This window comes from Eptatretus burgeri, chromosome 2 (genome assembly GCF_056783735.1).
Source record: "Eptatretus burgeri isolate ZD-2024b chromosome 2, Ebu_testis_v1, whole genome shotgun sequence".
Classification (NCBI taxonomy): domain Eukaryota; kingdom Metazoa; phylum Chordata; class Myxini; order Myxiniformes; family Myxinidae; genus Eptatretus; species Eptatretus burgeri.
Window position 1 is genome coordinate 22,306,266 of NC_140962.1, and position 17,697 is coordinate 22,323,962.

General features: G+C 43.2%; 1 protein-coding gene and 1 long non-coding RNA gene across 2 annotated transcripts in view; one reads left to right on the top strand and one right to left on the bottom strand.

The window, feature by feature from the left end:
• LOC147031581 (uncharacterized) overlaps positions 1-17,697 on the top strand; it is a 116,710-nt gene that overhangs the window by 87,093 nt on the left and 11,920 nt on the right. The window contains exon 3 of the long non-coding RNA XR_015053610.1: positions 14,495-14,577. This is a non-coding gene — a long non-coding RNA (uncharacterized LOC147031581). The remainder of the gene's footprint in view (positions 1-14,494; positions 14,578-17,697) is intronic.
• Positions 1-17,697, bottom strand: part of ATP6V1A (ATPase H+ transporting V1 subunit A) — a 77,618-nt gene that overhangs the window by 15,125 nt on the left and 44,796 nt on the right. The window contains exons 11-13 of the mRNA XM_085865466.1: positions 13,535-13,738; positions 12,925-13,019; positions 12,243-12,414 (exon numbers count right to left, since the gene is read on the bottom strand). Of these exons, the coding sequence (XP_085721592.1) occupies positions 12,243-12,414; positions 12,925-13,019; positions 13,535-13,738 (471 nt within the window). The remainder of the gene's footprint in view (positions 1-12,242; positions 12,415-12,924; positions 13,020-13,534; positions 13,739-17,697) is intronic.

The following is a 17,697-nucleotide window of genomic DNA, read 5'->3' on the forward strand; positions in this document are numbered from 1 at the left end:
AGGAAGCACTCCAATGAAACGGTTGAAAAGGAATGACTGGCTTGGCAAGCGATTAGCAATCACTGATCAGTCAGATAAACCCATGCACCCAGAGGCACCCAAGCGATGTCCAGATTGGACAAATGAACACCTTTTTTAGCCATCAGAACTACTGCTGAAGTCAATAACGAAGTTTCCATTTTGAAATTTGGTTGAGATTAAGAGATTTTTGAGGTAATGGCATGTGCGGAAATAAAATAAAGCCATGAACGTTGGCGTAATTAAATTTTGTGAGAGGAGGGGTTCGAGGAAAAGAAAGGTTAGATATGGGAGCATGTGTCGGAGCAGCACGTCGCTGTGTCCACTTTCCGTCGATACTCCAGGGTCCTCCGTCGAGCCATCGCCCAGGCAGATGCCTGGCCCATCCCCATCTCTTTGAGATACCAATCAACCAGCTGCAACCACGAGGTATGTGGCCGTCCCGTTTGCCTTCTCCACTCACGAGGCTCCCTCGCTGAAAGAATCTAGTGAGCAGGATCAGCATCAGGAAAATGAGCCACATGTCCATGCAGCCACAGCTGACGCTCAAGAACTAAATAGGTAAGAAATCTCATTTGAGATACTTGGTCAGAGTCCAAATCTCACATCTGTAGAGCAAGACTGGAAGCACCAAGGGCTTGAAGACTCGGACTGTCGGTGTCCTGCACAGGTTCCGACAGTCCCACACCCCATAACTTACTGAATCCATGACTTCCCAGGCCCAACCTTGACATCTGTTAACCTCTGCTCACAACCTGCGGAGACGTGAATATCAATGCCAAGGTAAGTGAATCTCTCCGTGATCTCAACATCCTCACCACAAACAGGTACAGACAAGATGGCAGCATCCAAGATGTCATTGAAAGCCTGGATCTTTGTTTTGACCCAGGAAACCGATTGTCCCAGTGGCTCGGATTCCTCATTCAGTGCCTCAAGGGCCCCCTACAAGGACATCCAGTATTTACGCAAGGATGATTGCAGCATCTGTAAAATCAAGGTCAGAGATCTTGACATTCCTAAACGTTGCAACGCAGCTTGATCTCTCAGAGATCCTCCCCAGAATCCAGTCAATACAAGTGCTGAAAAGTGTGGGGGCCAGTACACACCCCTGACAAACTCCAGTAACAACTGGAAATAAATCAGAGATGGTATCACCACATCTCACAGCACTCAGTACCAGAGTATAGTTCAGACATCAGATCGATCAGTTTTGGTGGCACCCCACGAAGACCAAGAATCCTCCAGAGGACATCCCGATTCACTGAATCAAATGCTTTACAGATGTCAACATAGGCTGCAAGCAGTCCCTGCCGAAACTCTCATCTGCGTTCGGCGAGGACCCGAAGAGCAAAGATACCGTCAATCGTTGACCTCTTTGATGTGAAGGCTGACTGCTCTGGACGCCGATACTCAAGCAGATGGTGGCGAACCCTATCAGAATTATCTGAGCAAAGACCTGGCCTGGCACTGACAGCAGCGTCACCCCTCAGTAGTTGTTGTCGTCTTGGTGATCACCCTTCCCTTTCCAGAGAGGGATAACAAGACCCCTCTTCCAGTAAGTTAGGATGATGCCTGTGTTCGAGGCCAAGCACAGAACCGCATGCAATGACATGAGTGCAGCATTTCCACCAGCCTTGAGAAGTTCAGCATGGATGCCACAGATCCCTGGAGCTTTACTCCATTTTAACCGGTTCATTGCAGCCTGTGTTTCCACAAATGAAGGTGGACCACAGTTGATTTGAGGGTCAACAACAGGGATTGTCACACCCCTGACATCCAACTCCACAGCTGGTGGATCAGCCTGGTACAGCTATCAAAATAACCAGCCCAGTGGGCCTTCACTTCGGACTCCTCGGCCAAGAGCCCACCACCTTCTTCTCTAATTGCAGTACACCGAGGGACAGGCTTGGACGAACGCAATGCGCAAATTCCATTGTAAGCAGGACGAGAATCACTTGACCACAGGTGATACTCTACCCCTCACAGATTCCTCGCACGTAGGCCTCCTTGTTCACCCTTAGTGCACGCACAGTTTTACGCCTCAGCTCCCTGAATAGCTCAGCTCTGCCATTCAGCCTGGCCCTGCGACTCTGGGCAATGGTATCCAGTGTCCCTTGAGAGACAAAATTATTCTTTGCCCTCCGGTGAGTTCCAAGACATCTACCGGCAACATCAAGGATGGTGGTCTTGAAGGCACTCCACAACTCTTCAGGATCCCCCAAATCTCCACTCGGCCTGTATGCAAACTCCTCAGCTTCTGTCTCATCCTTGAGCCTGCCAACATCCAGCCTCGGCTGGGATGGTACCATTCTCCTGGATTTAAGCTGCAACAAGCCGGTGGTCAGTATTGAGGAACTGAGCACTCCGGTAGACCCTGCAGTTCTGGATCATCCTCCAGTGACCATCAACGAGCACATGGTCAAATCCCCTTTGCCACAACGCCAGTGTTGGAATACCAAGTCCAGCGATGAGCTTGTGGGCGTTGAAACAGTGAACCAGCCATCCAAAGTCCACAACTTTTTGCAAAGTCAAGGAACTTAGTGCTGTTCTGGTTCACAGTTCCAGACACATAGGGACTGACACGTCTCATAGCCATCCCTATCAGTGCCAGTTGATGCAGTGAAATCCCCCAACACAAAAAGTGCATCTCCTCTGAGGCACTAATCAACCACACTCAAGCGTGACATAGAATTTCTCCTTCATGGTGAGATCACTCGCCTCAGTCGGAGCATATATAGAGACCATGGAAATGACACCCAATGAGTGACGAATCCCCATTCTCGTCATTCGCTCATTCACCAGTTATCTCAATTATCATGGGAGTCAACTTAGTGGACACAACTACAGCAACTCCTTGGGCATGGTAACCGTAAGAGCGACCAGACCAGTAGAAGGTGTAACAACGCGCCATGATATCGCCACTTATTCCATCTCAGAGAGCGCTGCAATACCGATGTTCCAGCACTGGAGCTCAGATGATAGCAGGGACAGGTGATCGTCGTCTCTTGGGGAAAAGATATTCCAGGCATCCGCCCGAAGGGAACACCTCAGGTTAATCCGACGAGACTGCCGTCTGGTGGACGACACCTTAGCACCACCCTGACACACACTACCGCAATCCAACCAGGTAAGGTTACCCAGTGTGTTTCTACCCATCATCAAAGAGTGGGGTCCCGAAGGCTTTGCCACAATCCTGTTATCCGGTTAGCTGCCCTGCGAAGGGCTAACAGCTACACATGAAGTACTCCCATGGAGTGGGTTTTCAGTTTCCTTTGTGTTTTTAATGTGTTTTACTAAGTAAAGTGTTTTACGGTGGCCAGAGTGCAAATCCTGCCACCATTCTCCAAGGAAAGGCTACCCACTGCAGGAGGATATCCGCAGATGCAGTTGGGCAGCAGATATGGATGTCCCTTGGCTCACAAGGAGCTCTTCCATGCTTTGACAGGTTTTATTTTCAGTCCTGCTGGGTGTACATATCCATACACCCTCCTCTCCAGGAAACCTGGTAGGGGAGACGGTTTTGGCGCGGACAACCCGACCATGAAACAGGTTAGTGCAGGTTTACATGGTAGCTGTAAGCAAGTCACAGATAAGATCTGTCCTGACCTGATTATAGAAAGGAAAGGATATATAAAAAGTGAAAATACAACGGGATGGAGTGAAAGTCAAGGAGAAATCTTTACATTCCGTAAGTAACAAACAGAAATGGAAGTCATCAATATACTTACGAAATCTTTAGATTTCGGAAGTAACAAACAAACACACAAACAAACACACAAACAAACAAGCAGTCATAGACTGGTACTTACAAAACAGTCAACTTGACCTCTAACCTTGTCTAATAAAAGCTGTCTCAAGAGAAGGTAGCGACGCAAACCAGAAGTTTCTACGATGATTCTGTACCAAACCATCAAAAATCAAATGTTTTGGATGTTTGACCTCACTGTGACCTTGACCTTTGACCGATTTTGACCAAAATCTAATCAGCACTAGCCATCACCATCCTGAATCACGTGGTGTAATTTGACATTGGTAGCTTCTTCCGTTCTCGAGTTATCTGCACCAAACCATCAAAAATCGAATATTTGACCTCACTGTGACCTTGACCTTTGACCGATTTTGACCAAAATCTAATCAGCACCAGCCATCACCGTCCTGAATCACGTCGTGTAATTTGACATGGTAGCTTCTTCCATTCTCGAGTTATCGTGCCTAAAAACAAACAAACAAGCAGTCATAGACTGGTACTTACGAAATCGTCAACTTGACCACTGACCTTGTCTAATAAAAGCTGTCTCGAGAGAACGTAGCGACGCAAACCAGAAGTTTCTAAGATGATTCTGTACCAAACCATCAAAAATCGAATGTTTTGGATGTTTGACCTCACTGTGACCTTGACCTTTGACCAAAATCGAATCAGCGCTCACCACCACCCTCCTGAATCACGTGGTGCAATTTGACATTGGTAGCTTCTTCCGTTCTCGAGTTATCTGTATCAAACCATCAAAAATCGAATATTTGACCTTGCTGTGACCTTGACCTTTGACCGATTTTGACCAAAATCTAATCAGCACTAGCCATCACCCTCCTGAATCACGTGGTGTAATTTGACATTGGTAGCTTCTTCCGTTCTCCAGTTATCGTGCCGACAAACAAACAAACAAACAAGCAGTCATAGACTGGTACTTACGAAATCGTCAACTTGACCTCTGACCTTGTCTAATAAAAGCTGTCTCGAGAGAAGGTAGCGACGCAAACCAGAAGTTTCTACGATGATTCTGTATCAAACCATCAAAAATCGTAACGTCAACCGAAGTAAAAATCTCCACTTCTCCACGCAATTATACCTTAACGAAACTCAACGACGCGTCTGCTCGAGCGCACTGCATCATGGGACGATCAGTGACGCGTCGAGTGAAATTTTTTTATACAATCTTAAAACGTCTCCAAAACATCCGATTTTTACCAGAATTTCGACAACCGAGTTTGAAGCGTCCGAAGCGATCGCAAAAACCGAAGACAAAATTAAAATCGAAGTTAAAACAAACTCGTAACGTCGAGCGAAGCAAAAATACTCCATTTCTCCACGTGAATTTATGGAATTACGTTTGACCTCACTGTGACCTTGACCTTTGACCGATTTTGACCAAAATCTAATCAGCACGAGCCATCACCCTCCTGAATCACGTGGTGTAATTTGACATTGGCAGCTTCTTCCGTTCTCGAGTTATCGTGCCTAGAAACAAGCAGTCATAGACTGGTACTAACGAAATCATCAACTTGTCCTCTGACCTTGTCTAATAAAAGCTGTCTCTCAAGAAGGTAGCGATGCAAACCAGAAGTTTCTACGATGATTCTGTACCAAACCATCAAAAATCGAATGTTTTGGATGTTTGACCTCACTGACCTTGACCTTTGACCGATTTTGACCAAAATCTAATCAGCAACAGCAATCAGCCTCCTGAATCACGTGGTGTCATTTGACATTGGTAGCTTCTTCCGTTCTCGAGTTATCGTGCCTACAAACAAACAAACAAACAAACAGAAGTCATCAATATACTTATGAAATCTTGAGATTTCGTAAGTAACAAGCAGTCATAGACTGGTACTTACGAAATCGTCAACGTGACAACTGACCTTGTCTAATAAAAGCTGTCTCGAGAGAACGTAGCGACGCAAACCAGAGGTTTCTAAGATGATTCTGTACCAAACCATCAAAAATCGAATGTTTTGGATGTTTGACCTCACTGTGACCTTGACCTTTGACTGATTTTGACCAAAATCTAATCAGCGCTCGCCATCACCCTCCTGAATCACGTGGTGTAATTTGACATTGGTAGTTTCTTCCGTTCTTGAGTTATCGTGCCTACAAACAAACAAACAAACAAGCAATCATAGACTGGGACTTACGAAATCGTCAACTTGACCACTGACCTTGTCGAATAAAAGCTGCCTCTTGAGAAGGTAGCAACACAAACCAGAAGTTTCTACGATGATTCTGTACCAAACCATCAAAAATCGAATGTTTTGGATGTTTGACCTCACTGTGACCTTGACCTTTGACCGATTTTGACCAAAATCTAATCAGCGCTTGCCACCACCCTCCTGAATCACGTGGTGTAATTTGACATTGGTAGCTTCTTCCGTTCTCGAGTTATCATTTTTTGGATGTTTGACCTCACTGTGAACTTGACCTTTGACCGATTTTGATCAAAATCTAATCAGCACTAGCCATCACCCTCCTGAATCACGTGGTGTAATTTGACATTGGTAGCTACTTCCGTTCTCGAGTTATCTGTACCAAACCATCAAAAATCGAATATTTGACCTCACTGTGACCTTGACCGATTTTGACCAAAATCTAATCAGCGCTAGCCATCACCCTCCTGAATCACGTGTTGTAATTTGACATTGGTAGCTTCTTCCGTTCTCGAGTTATCGTGCCTACAAACAAACAAACAAACAGAAACGGAAGTCATCTCTATACTTACGAAATCTTTAGATTTCTTAAGTAATAAACAAATGTCACCCGCAGGGTGACCCGTATCTTGCCAAAAGGTGAGCACGTGTGACTTCTTTAAGGTCACACTGAGGTGAACAGAGCTGCTATCCACCAGGAATGACTCCTTGAGGAATATCTGACTACGAGAGATTCCGATAAGAATCGTTCTACAGAGTAACCATGAAAAATGTGTTTTCCTCATAATGTCACCAAATGACGTCATAATGTCTCAAGCTTGACATATCTAGAAAGCACTCATCGAGGTGTTCAATTTGAGGTACTACACGATATGGTTCCTAAAACTTGAAAATCTGACCTTGGGGTCAAATACGCGTGACCTCAGGCGCTAACCATGAAGGTCAAGGCCAATCGCCACCAAAAACTAATCAGCTGAGTGCCAGACCATATACTACATTCCCATAAAGTTTGGAGACGATTAGATTAAAATTACTCAAAAAATAAGGGTTTCGTCGACTCCCCTGATTTGCGCCAAAGTGACCTTGACCTTGACCTTCAAAATTTTGTGCACTGAAAGGGACCTCTATAGGCCTCTGATATGCGAAGTTACAAAAATTTCCGATGATAACAGTGCTCTGCAGAATTTTTTACACATGATTACAGACAAAAAAAATAAAAAAATAAAAAAAAAAACACATACAGCTGACAAAAATATCTTGCAAAAACTTCGTTTTGGCAAGATAAAAAAAACAAAAAAAACATACAAGCTGACTAACATATCTTGCAAAAACTTCGTTTTGGCAAGATAACAAACAAACAGAAACGGAAGGCATCAATATACTTACGAAATCTTTCGATTTCGTAAGTAACAAACAAGCAGTCATAGACTGGTACTTACGAAATCGTCAACTTGACCTCTGACCTTGTCTCATAAAAGCTGTCTTTCGAGAAGGTAGCGACGCAAACCAGATGTTTCTACGATGATTCTGTATCAAACCATCAAAAATCGTTACGTCAACCGAAGCAAAAATCTCCATTTCTCCACGCAATTATATTATACCTTAACGTAACTCAACGACGCGTCTGCTCGAGCGCACTGCATCATGGGACGACCCGTGACGTGTCGAGTGAAATATTTTTTATGCAATCTTAAAACGTCTCCAAAACATCCGATGTTTACCAGAATTTCGACAACCGAGTTTTAAGCGTCCAAAGCGATCGCAAAAACCGAAGACAAAATTAAAATCGAAGTTAAAACGAACTCGTAACGTCGAGCGAAGCAAAAATACTCCATTTCTCCACATGAATTTACGGAATTATGTTTGACCACACTGTGACCTTGACCTTTGACCACTTTTGACCAAAATCTAATCAGCACCAGCCATCACCCTCCTGAATCACGTGGTGTAATTTGACATTGGTAGCTTCTACCGTTCTCGAGTTATCATTTTTTGGATGTTTGACCTCACTGTGACCTTGACCTTTGACCGATTTTGACCAAAATCTAATCAGCACTAGCCCTCACCCTCCCAAATCACGTGGTGTAATTTGACATTGGTAGCTTCTTCCGTTCTCGAGTTATCGTGCCTACAAACAAACAAACAAGCAGTCATCGACTGGTGCTGACGAAATCGTCAACTTGAGCTCTGACCTTGTCTAATAAAAGCTGTCTCTTGAGAAGGTAGTGACACAAACCAGAAGTTTCTACGATTATTCTGTACCAAACCATCAAAAATCGAATGTTTTGGATGTTTGACCTCACTGTGACCTTGACCTTTGACCGATTTTGAGCAAAATCTAATCAGCGCTAGCCACCACCCTCCTGAATCACGTGGTGTAATTTCACATTGGAAGCTTCTTCCGTCCTCGAGTTCTCATTTTTTGGATGTTTGACCTCACTGTGACCTTGACCTTTGACGATTTTGACCAAAATCTAACCAGCACTCGCTATGAGCCTCCTGAATCACGTGGTGTAATTTGACATTGGTAGCTTCTTCCGTTCTCGAGTTATCTGTACCAAACCTTCAAAAATCGAATATTTGACCTCACCGTGACCTTGACCTTTGACCGATTTTGACCAAAATCTAATCAGCACTAGCCCTCACCCTCCCAAATCACGTGGTGTAATTTGACATTGGTAGCTTCTTCCGTTCTCGAGTTATCGTGCCTACAAACAAACAAACAAGCAGTCATCGACTGGTGCTGACGAAATCGTCAACTTGAGCTCTGACCTTGTCTAATAAAAGCTGTCTCTTGAGAAGGTAGTGACACAAACCAGAAGTTTCTACGATTATTCTGTACCAAACCATCAAAAATCGAATGTTTTGGATGTTTGACCTCACTGTGACCTTGACCTTTGACCGATTTTGAGCAAAATCTAATCAGCGCTAGCCACCACCCTCCTGAATCACGTGGTGTAATTTCACATTGGAAGCTTCTTCCGTCCTCGAGTTCTCATTTTTTGGATGTTTGACCTCACTGTGACCTTGACCTTTGACGATTTTGACCAAAATCTAACCAGCACTCGCTATGAGCCTCCTGAATCACGTGGTGTAATTTGACATTGGTAGCTTCTTCCGTTCTCGAGTTATCTGTACCAAACCTTCAAAAATCGAATATTTGACCTCACCGTGACCTTGACCTTTGACCGATTTTGACCAAAATCTAATCAGCACTAGCCATCACCCTCCTGAATCACGTGGTGTAATTTGACATTGGTAGCTTCTTCCGTTCTCGAGTTATCGTGCCTACAAACAAACAAACAAACAAACACACACAAACAAACAAACAGAAACGGAAGTGATCAATATACGAACGAAATCTAAAGATTTCGTAAGTAATAAACAGACAGGGGTGAAAACAGTAACCTCCGTCCATCTTCGATAGCGGAGGTTAATTAAATTGACGAAGCCTGTTTAACATGTTCCAATGGAAAGAATTCTGCTGGGAATATACATACTAATCCTGTATTACATTTATGCTTATATTTATATATATATATATATATATATATATATATATATATATATATATATATATATATATATATATATATATATATATATATATATATATATATATATATATCTGATTTTAATAATAATAATTTGTTATGTTGCCTTTAATTGTCAGGCTGTGAATTAAGAAGGCAGGGTTTTCTGCAAACCCAGCTGTCCTTGCAAAATGAATGGCTTGCAAGATAACATGTTATCTCCTCCTCATGTTGTTTGTGATGATACCCCATGAAACTTCACTTTCGCAGCAGAATGCAGAGCTTTGTGAAATCGAGCACTCCAGCAATTATTTAACATTTTAATGTTTTTCACTCTGTTTGATTTAAACGTAAATCAGTATAAGTTTATGGCTTATTGAAGTAGTTGGTTCTTATTAGAGCTATTTGGACTGTGAGAACATGTAGGGAGGGGAATTATTCACAACCTTTTCTGCACTCTTAAAACATATTTGGACCTCTCAGTGAAACATTTTAAGTTGTAACCAGTCTGATAAAATGAAGACATTCTGCCCATATCACAATATTGATTTAACCCATGTCATATGCTATAATTGAGAGGATCCTGATGGGAATATTCATTTTCTTTGTATTCCATAAAATTGACTATAACTATTTAGTTATGTGATTAAATAGCTTTAATATTCTGGTTTACTTTGTACTTAAAATTATATTTTAGCTCCTATAAACAGTAACTGCTTTGGCAAAGTGCTGAAGTCGCCACACAAGCAGCTGTGTATTGGACTTTGAGAAGGATGTTTGTGCTTTTGAATTTTGCTGAGCTCATGCCTCCACAAGGAGTTATTATCTTCTTTTGATCAAACTGTCTTATTGCACAATTGTTTGCTTGAGTGTGTTATGAAAAGGGACATTTGTTGGGCACTTCGAGAGGATTCCACCATTGTTGGAGTGCCTCCCTCCATACGTATGTTCAAGTGATTCAGCTTTGTGAAATAAAGTGTGAAAAGAACCGATGAGAGTTTTCTTCCACAGCTCCATTCATTGTTCCTTCTATCCTTACAAGTCTCTCAGTCCGTGCCACCAAAAAGCATTCCCATAGCATGATGCTGCTGCCATGCTTCACGGTAGGGATGGTGTTAGATGGGTGATGAGCTGTGCTTGGTTTCCGTCAGATGTAGTGCTTTGCATTCAGGCCAAAGAGTTCAATTGTCGTCTCATTGGACCACAGAATCTTTTGCCTCATGCTCTGTCTTTCACGTGCCTTTTTGCAAACTACAGGCGTACTGTCATGTGTCTTTTTCTCAGGAGTAGCTTCCATGTGGCCACTCTCTCATAAAGTCTAAAATTGTTAAGTGCTGCAGAGATTGTTGTGCTTTTTACAGGTTTTCCCATCTCAGTCCAGGAACTCTGTAGTTCTGTCAGAGTGGTCATTGGCTTCTTGGTCACCTCCCTAATCAAAGTCCTTCTTGCCCGGTTGATCAGTTTGGTCAGACGGCCAGCTCTCGGAAGAGTCAAGGTAGTTCCATATTCTTTCCATTTCCTAATGATGGAGCTCACTGTGCTCTTGGGTACTTTCAACACTCGAGAAATTGTTTTGTACCCTTCCCCAGATATATACCTCCTCACAATTATATGAGTTATACCGATAGTTCTTTGGACTTCATGGTACAGTTTATGCTCTGACATCCACTGTCAACTGAGCCCTTATATTGAAAGGTGTGTGTCTTTCCAAATTATGTCCAATCAATTGAATTGGCCACAGGTGGACTCCAAGTTGTACTCAAGGATGATCAAAGGAAATTGGATGTACCTGAGTTGAATTTCGAGTGTCACAGTGAAGGTGTTGAATACTTTTTGACTTAGGACATTTCAGTTTGTCATTTTAAAATTAATTTGTAAAAATTTTCTTGAAAAAAAAATATCCACTTTGACATTATGGGGTATTAAGTGAGGATCAGTGACAAGAAATCTCAACGAAATCCATATTAAATTCAGGCTGTAACACAACAGCATGTGAAAACATCAAGGGGTGTGAATACTTTTTGAAGGCACTGTATACAAGTTTGCATAGCCCTATTCTCCTCTTTGTGTCATTTGACTCGCTTGGTATGTTCTGTTTAGTATCGCGTCTTGTCTACCTTCTTCCCTGTGCTATTCAATACAAAATAAATCCTTTAAAAGGTTAAAAAAAAAACCTGTTTGAGCCATCTGCTTCCCATGTGGGTGTGCGCCGTGGATTTTGATTCATTCGGGCAACCTTGTGGAATTATAAAGTAGAGTAATAACTGAATGTAGTGCCATAAAATACCGTTTGAACCATCTCTCAGGATGAAAGGTCCCAGCTCTGAGGAATCCTGTGTTCATGGGTACTCGGACACAACAATGTATTCCTCAACAAACCCAAATCAACAAAATTATTCATAAATGTAGAGCTGGAGTCAAAATATGGATCGACAAGAACAAGAATGCTGAAAAACTCCAACTCATTATACTTACTTAAAGCAATAGTTATGTGGGAAACAACGCACAACTCAGGTGAACAACAACTCACACTTAAGGCATTTGATCTCCATCTGTAAATAGTTTCAACTTTTGAGCTCAGGTCCTTCGATGGCAAATTAATGTTTTGAACCATACCTAGATTGTGCAATGTGCATCCATACCTAGATTGATTGGGTATCTGTGTTTTTGAGTATTCATCATTTCAGAAGCAAGACAAGGGTTACTGAAGTAGAATGAACGAAAACGTAATAAGTTAATATTGCTGGAATATAAGAAAGAAATTGTCCACACCTTGAATTTCATGGAAGAGAGGCGATATAGCAGCTCAGACATGTTCTCCCGAATGCAGGCCCATGTGAGGCGGCGGTCACTCTGTGCTGAGGTTTCCACAGCATGCCGTGCCAATTCATAGAACCCCATCATATTTTGCAGCATCCCCACTGTCTTGTAGAATGGACAAAACCTGGACAAAGAATATTATACCTTTCAGTGATGTTTCACATCTTCCTCCAATTCAACTATATTCGAATCACTTTAACTGTCTTGCATGTCTCTGCATTGTCTAGTCCAGATTTGATTTGCTTCCCAGCAATAAACTGGAGAATGAGAGTTTTTCAGGCAGGGCAATACATCACACAGTGCATCGTCCCTCGGATTGATGTTAAGCTGTGAACCCATCTGCTCGCATTAGTTGCTGGACATAAAAATCCGACACCGTCTTTCACTAAAAGTAGGCTAGTTTGCGAAGAGTAAGCAAGCCTACACCCTGCCCAAATTCCACCCATCTGTTCACATCTCATATATGTGAACGACAATCTTTAACTACAGCCATAATAATCAGTTTCTCCATCTGCTTCTATCTGTGCATTCTTTTCCAATGAAAATTACTTCCACAGCCACAAGTTCACCACATCCATCTGTTTACAGGCCTAATGAAAGTGCAAAGAATGAGAAAGGTAAACAGGAAGCATACCTGTCATAAGGTGTGTAGCCATTTTGCTGGAGGAAATCCTCTTTCAACAGTTTTGCCACCTCCAGGGTTATTTTGTCCGTCTCAGCCAGAGAGCTCTAAAGTGGAGGGGGTACATAATAATTTATTTTCTGTTAAAAATTCATTAAATAAACAAAGATTTGGAAATAGGATGAGAAGACCCGTTTTACACAATGCCTTCAAGGTCATGAGGAAAGGAAACTGGCAGGGCCACTTTGACCAATACAGGCTTTGTATAACTGGCCTTTCAATGTCACCAGGTGGACACCATCGTGCTACTTGATTTCGGAAAAGAATAATAAAAATGGCAGAGATTCCCCAATTTGTGCAGGTCAAGGTGGTCTCAGTGTTGGCAAGTCACACAAGTGCAGCTATTGGCTGTGCTCTGATTAGAGGGGTCTATAGAGCGTGACAAAAAATGTATGAAGTATGATTTCTTCTTGGCGGTAGGGTATGGAGTCAACACCAATCACACTTTCATGGTCACTGCCGGCCCAATCCCAAGTGGCCTCAAAGACGTGGTGTAAACAGGGGTAGAAAGACAAAATACAAAGAGCCATACTGAAAACAGAGTTAACGTAGAATCTCACACCTTTCCAACAAGCTGCACAATTTCCGCAAGATCTTCTTCATTCTGCAAGATCTCACGTGCGCGAGCCCGAAGAGGCACAAATTCAGCAAAGTGTCGTTCGTAGTGTTCATCCAGCGCACGTGTGTAGTTACTGTAACTGATGAGCCAGTTAACAGAGGGAAAGTGTTTCCTCTGTGCAAGCTTCTTATCCAATCCCCAGAACACCTGAGTAGAATCAAAGACAACGAGGAAAGAAAAGAAACAAAGAGGGAGAAGTTGACAGAGGACGAATAGGGAGAGTGAAGGTCAGAAAGCAAAGATAATGGCAGAGAAAGCTTGAGGGAAAAGGAAATATACAAGTGATATACTATGAAATAACCTGGAAAAAAGTGGGGGGGGGAATTGTAAGGAGATGGCATTAAAGTATGGAAAGGGAAGTGTGTGCAGCGAATTAAAAAAAAAAAAAATTCAGCTGACGTCACTCCATCGCCTATATAATTTAGCTCGGTATTATTCTCGGCATTTGTAGAAGCAGTTGACTACAACACCGTGCCTATGAGTTATTGTCAGGAAGGGATGGGCATTGTGGGCCATGCCGAGAGATGGCAGTTTTGGCTGGATCTGTGACTGCGATGAGAGATGGCGCTGGGGGGTTCGACCCCATATCTCAACATTTGTCAGTCAAGCCAGAGAACAAAACAACACCCAGGCAGGCAGGCAATCCACAATTCCATGGGAGATTGGGGGGGGGGGGTGTTGAACTCGAAGCCTCCAGCACATAACCTATTCCAGCATCCACAGATGCAGCATTAGGATCTCACCACCATGGATGGTGTTGTACTTCAACAATGGCTTATAGAGAATATTGTTTAACATTTTGAAGCATCAGAGAGAATAATGCTTATATATTTTGTGACTTGGAAATCAAGATATCACAAAAAATGTTTGCATGAAATGAATGTCATCGTTTTGCCTTTCCAGTGATAAAACGTTTGAGTGGAAAAACTGGGATGCAACGTTACCCTTCATGTGATGGAAAAAGCCTCTGTCAAGCATGTATGCAGGTAGGAGTGGTCAAAGACACTCTATTTATTTAATTAAACACAACACATATATGGCCCTTTAAAACGATAATTAGCCTTTTGGTGTGGCTGACAGGATGGCCGAGAGGAATGCAAATTCAGCTCGAAGCTGTCTAGCTTGGATTTGAATATCGGCCCAGATATAAACTGTCATCCTGGTGTTTCACAGGCAGGGTGATTCATCAATGTGTGTGCTGTCTCTTGGATGGACGTTAAATGGGAATCCTGCCTGCCAACATTCGTTGGTGGATGTTAAACATCCCACGGTATCCTTTGCTGTAGCCCACTCAGACACTATCCATCAATGGCACAGCTACACCCTCAGTCAATGATGCTACCCTGCAGCCTTGTGCTGCATACAAACTAATAATTTATCTATAATTCCAGCAATCTCTGTGTGTGTCTGTCTGTCTGTCTGTGACCGCTGTTTCTCGACAACCTCTGGTCCGATCTAATTGAAACTTGCCAGGTATATTGCTGGGGACCTGAGTATGTGCCTTTTCAAGGTTTGATATTAATCGGACAAGTGCTTCCCAAGTTATGGTCATTTTTTACCAAACCAATAACAGGACACGTTGCTGCGTAGGCGTGGCCGATTGGAAAGGGCGCCTAAATTACCAATGACAGGACACGTTGCTGCGTAGGCGTGGCCAATGGGGAAGAGATCCTCAGCCGCGTTCCCCATTATGGGTTACAACGTACGGACTTCCGGATAGTGATGACTTCGTGTATTCTAATAATTTCTCGATTTCTTAAGCGCATTTATAGATAAACACAATGCCCCAATCCAGTCGTCGTTTACGAGAGTGAAGGAACAGCCTATGTAGTTGTTTGAAAGTTTGTTTTTTTTTGCACGTACGGCCACGCACATACGGGCATGCGAGAGCGAAGGAACGGCCTGTGTGGGTGTTGTTTCTGGCACGCGGTTTGAAAGTTTTTTTGTTTTGTTTTTTGGGGGGAGGGGTTGCACGTACGGCCACACACGTACGGCCACGCACGTACGGGCACGCGAGAGCGAAGGAATGGCCTGTGTGGTTGTTGTTTCTGGCACGCGGTTTGAAAGTTTTTTTTTTTTTTTTGCACGTACGGCCACGTCATACGGGCACATACTAGTAATAATAACAATGATGATAATAATAATAAGCCCTTTGCAATTCTGATTTGATAAAATTTCACATGGAAAAAAACCAAACAACATAATACTTTAACACTTTATTTTCCTTTCTTTCTGTGGTTCCCAAAATAGCAATAGTAATGTAACCTGGAAGCACCAAATACAAAAAAATAACAAGAATGGCACTCAGTGGAGTGCATACCTCCACCAGGCTGAACACTTTACGTTTTGTATCCCACTGATAAGTCGGATCTGCTGACCTGAACCAAAATCTAGTTGGCTGGCTGTGCTCATCTAACCAACTCGTCCACCAAGTTTAAGCATAATCCATCTACTTTTTGAGATATCATGCTACATATCGTTTTTGGTCCCATTTATCAATGGTGAAGAGTCACTTGCAAAAATAAAAATAAATTCTCGTATCCGGATCCAGATCCGGATCTTCACCAAAATCGATTCAATTTTCCCTCGTGACACACCCAACCTGTCCACCAAGTTTCATCCAAATCAGTCCATAACATTTTGAGATATCATGCTACATATAGTTTTTAGCCCTGCCACTCAATGGTGAAGAATCACATCAAAAAATTATGGGATCCGGATCTTCACCAAAATATAAACATTTTATTGTCCCACACCCAACATGTTCACCAAATTTTCGCCGAATCCGTCCACAACCTTTTCAGATATCCTGTTCACAGAATGGCAGATGGACACACAGACAGCGGTGAAAACATAACCTCCATCCACATTCGGTGGCAGAGGGAACAAGAAGGGCACTCGGTAGAGTGCATACCTTCGCCACATAATGCCTGAGCTACGAGAACATATCGGGTCCAATACATTTTTGAAATATCATGCCACACAATCGTTTTTGTTGCGAACTCTCAATGGTGAAGAATCACTTTAAAAGTTAAATAATTCTTATATCCAGATCCAGAATCAGATCTTCACCAAAATCGAATCAATTTGTCGTGGTCAAACACCCAACCTGTCCACCAAGTTTCATCCGAATCCGTCCACAACTTTTTGAGATATCGTGCTATATATCACTTTGAGCACAATCAATAGTGAAGAATCACGTTTTTTTTAAAGGTTTGCCAATTTAAAAACATACAAACTCATTACAAACTAGAAGGGCACTCTAGTACGCACACCTCCACCCCATAATGCCTGATCCACGAGAACATATCTGGCCCAATAAATCTTTGAGATACTGTGCTATATAACATTTTTGAGCCCCATCTCTCAATAGTGAAGAATCACTTTAAAAATTCTAGTAGCGGATCCGGATACGGATCATCACCAAAATCGAATCAGTTCAGCTTTGGCACACCCAAACTGTCTGTGTGTGTGTGTGTGTGTGTGTGTGTGTGTGTGTGTGTGTGTGTGTGTGTGTGTGTGTGTGTGTGTGTGTGTATAATGTGTGTGTGTGTGTGTGTGTGTGTGTGTGTGTGTGTGTGTGTGTGTGTGTGTGTGTGTGTATATATATATATATATATATATATATATATATATATATATATATATATATATATATCTTCTATCTATAATTCCAGCAGTTTGTGTGTGTGTCTGTATGCGTGTGTCTGTGTGCGTGTGTCTGTGTGCGTGCGTCTGTGTGCGTGCGTCTGTGTGCGTGCGTCTGTGTGCGTGCGTCTGTGTGCGTGCGTCTGTGTGCGTGCGTCTGTGTGCGTGCGTCTGTGTGCGTGCGTCTGTGTGCGTGCGTCTGTGTGCGTGCGTCTGTGTGCGTGCGCCTGTGTGCGTGCGCCTGTGTGCGTGCGCCTGTGTGCGTGCGCCTGTGTGCGCGCGCCTGTGTGCGCGCGCCTGTGTGCGCGCGCCTGTGTGCGCGCGCCTGTGTGCGCGCGCCTGTGTGCGCGCGCCTGTGTGCGCGCGCCTGTGTGCGCGCGTCCGTGTGCGCGCGTCCGTGTGCGCGCGTCCGTGTGTGCGCGTCCGTGTGTGCGCGTCCGTGTGTGCGCGTCCGTGTG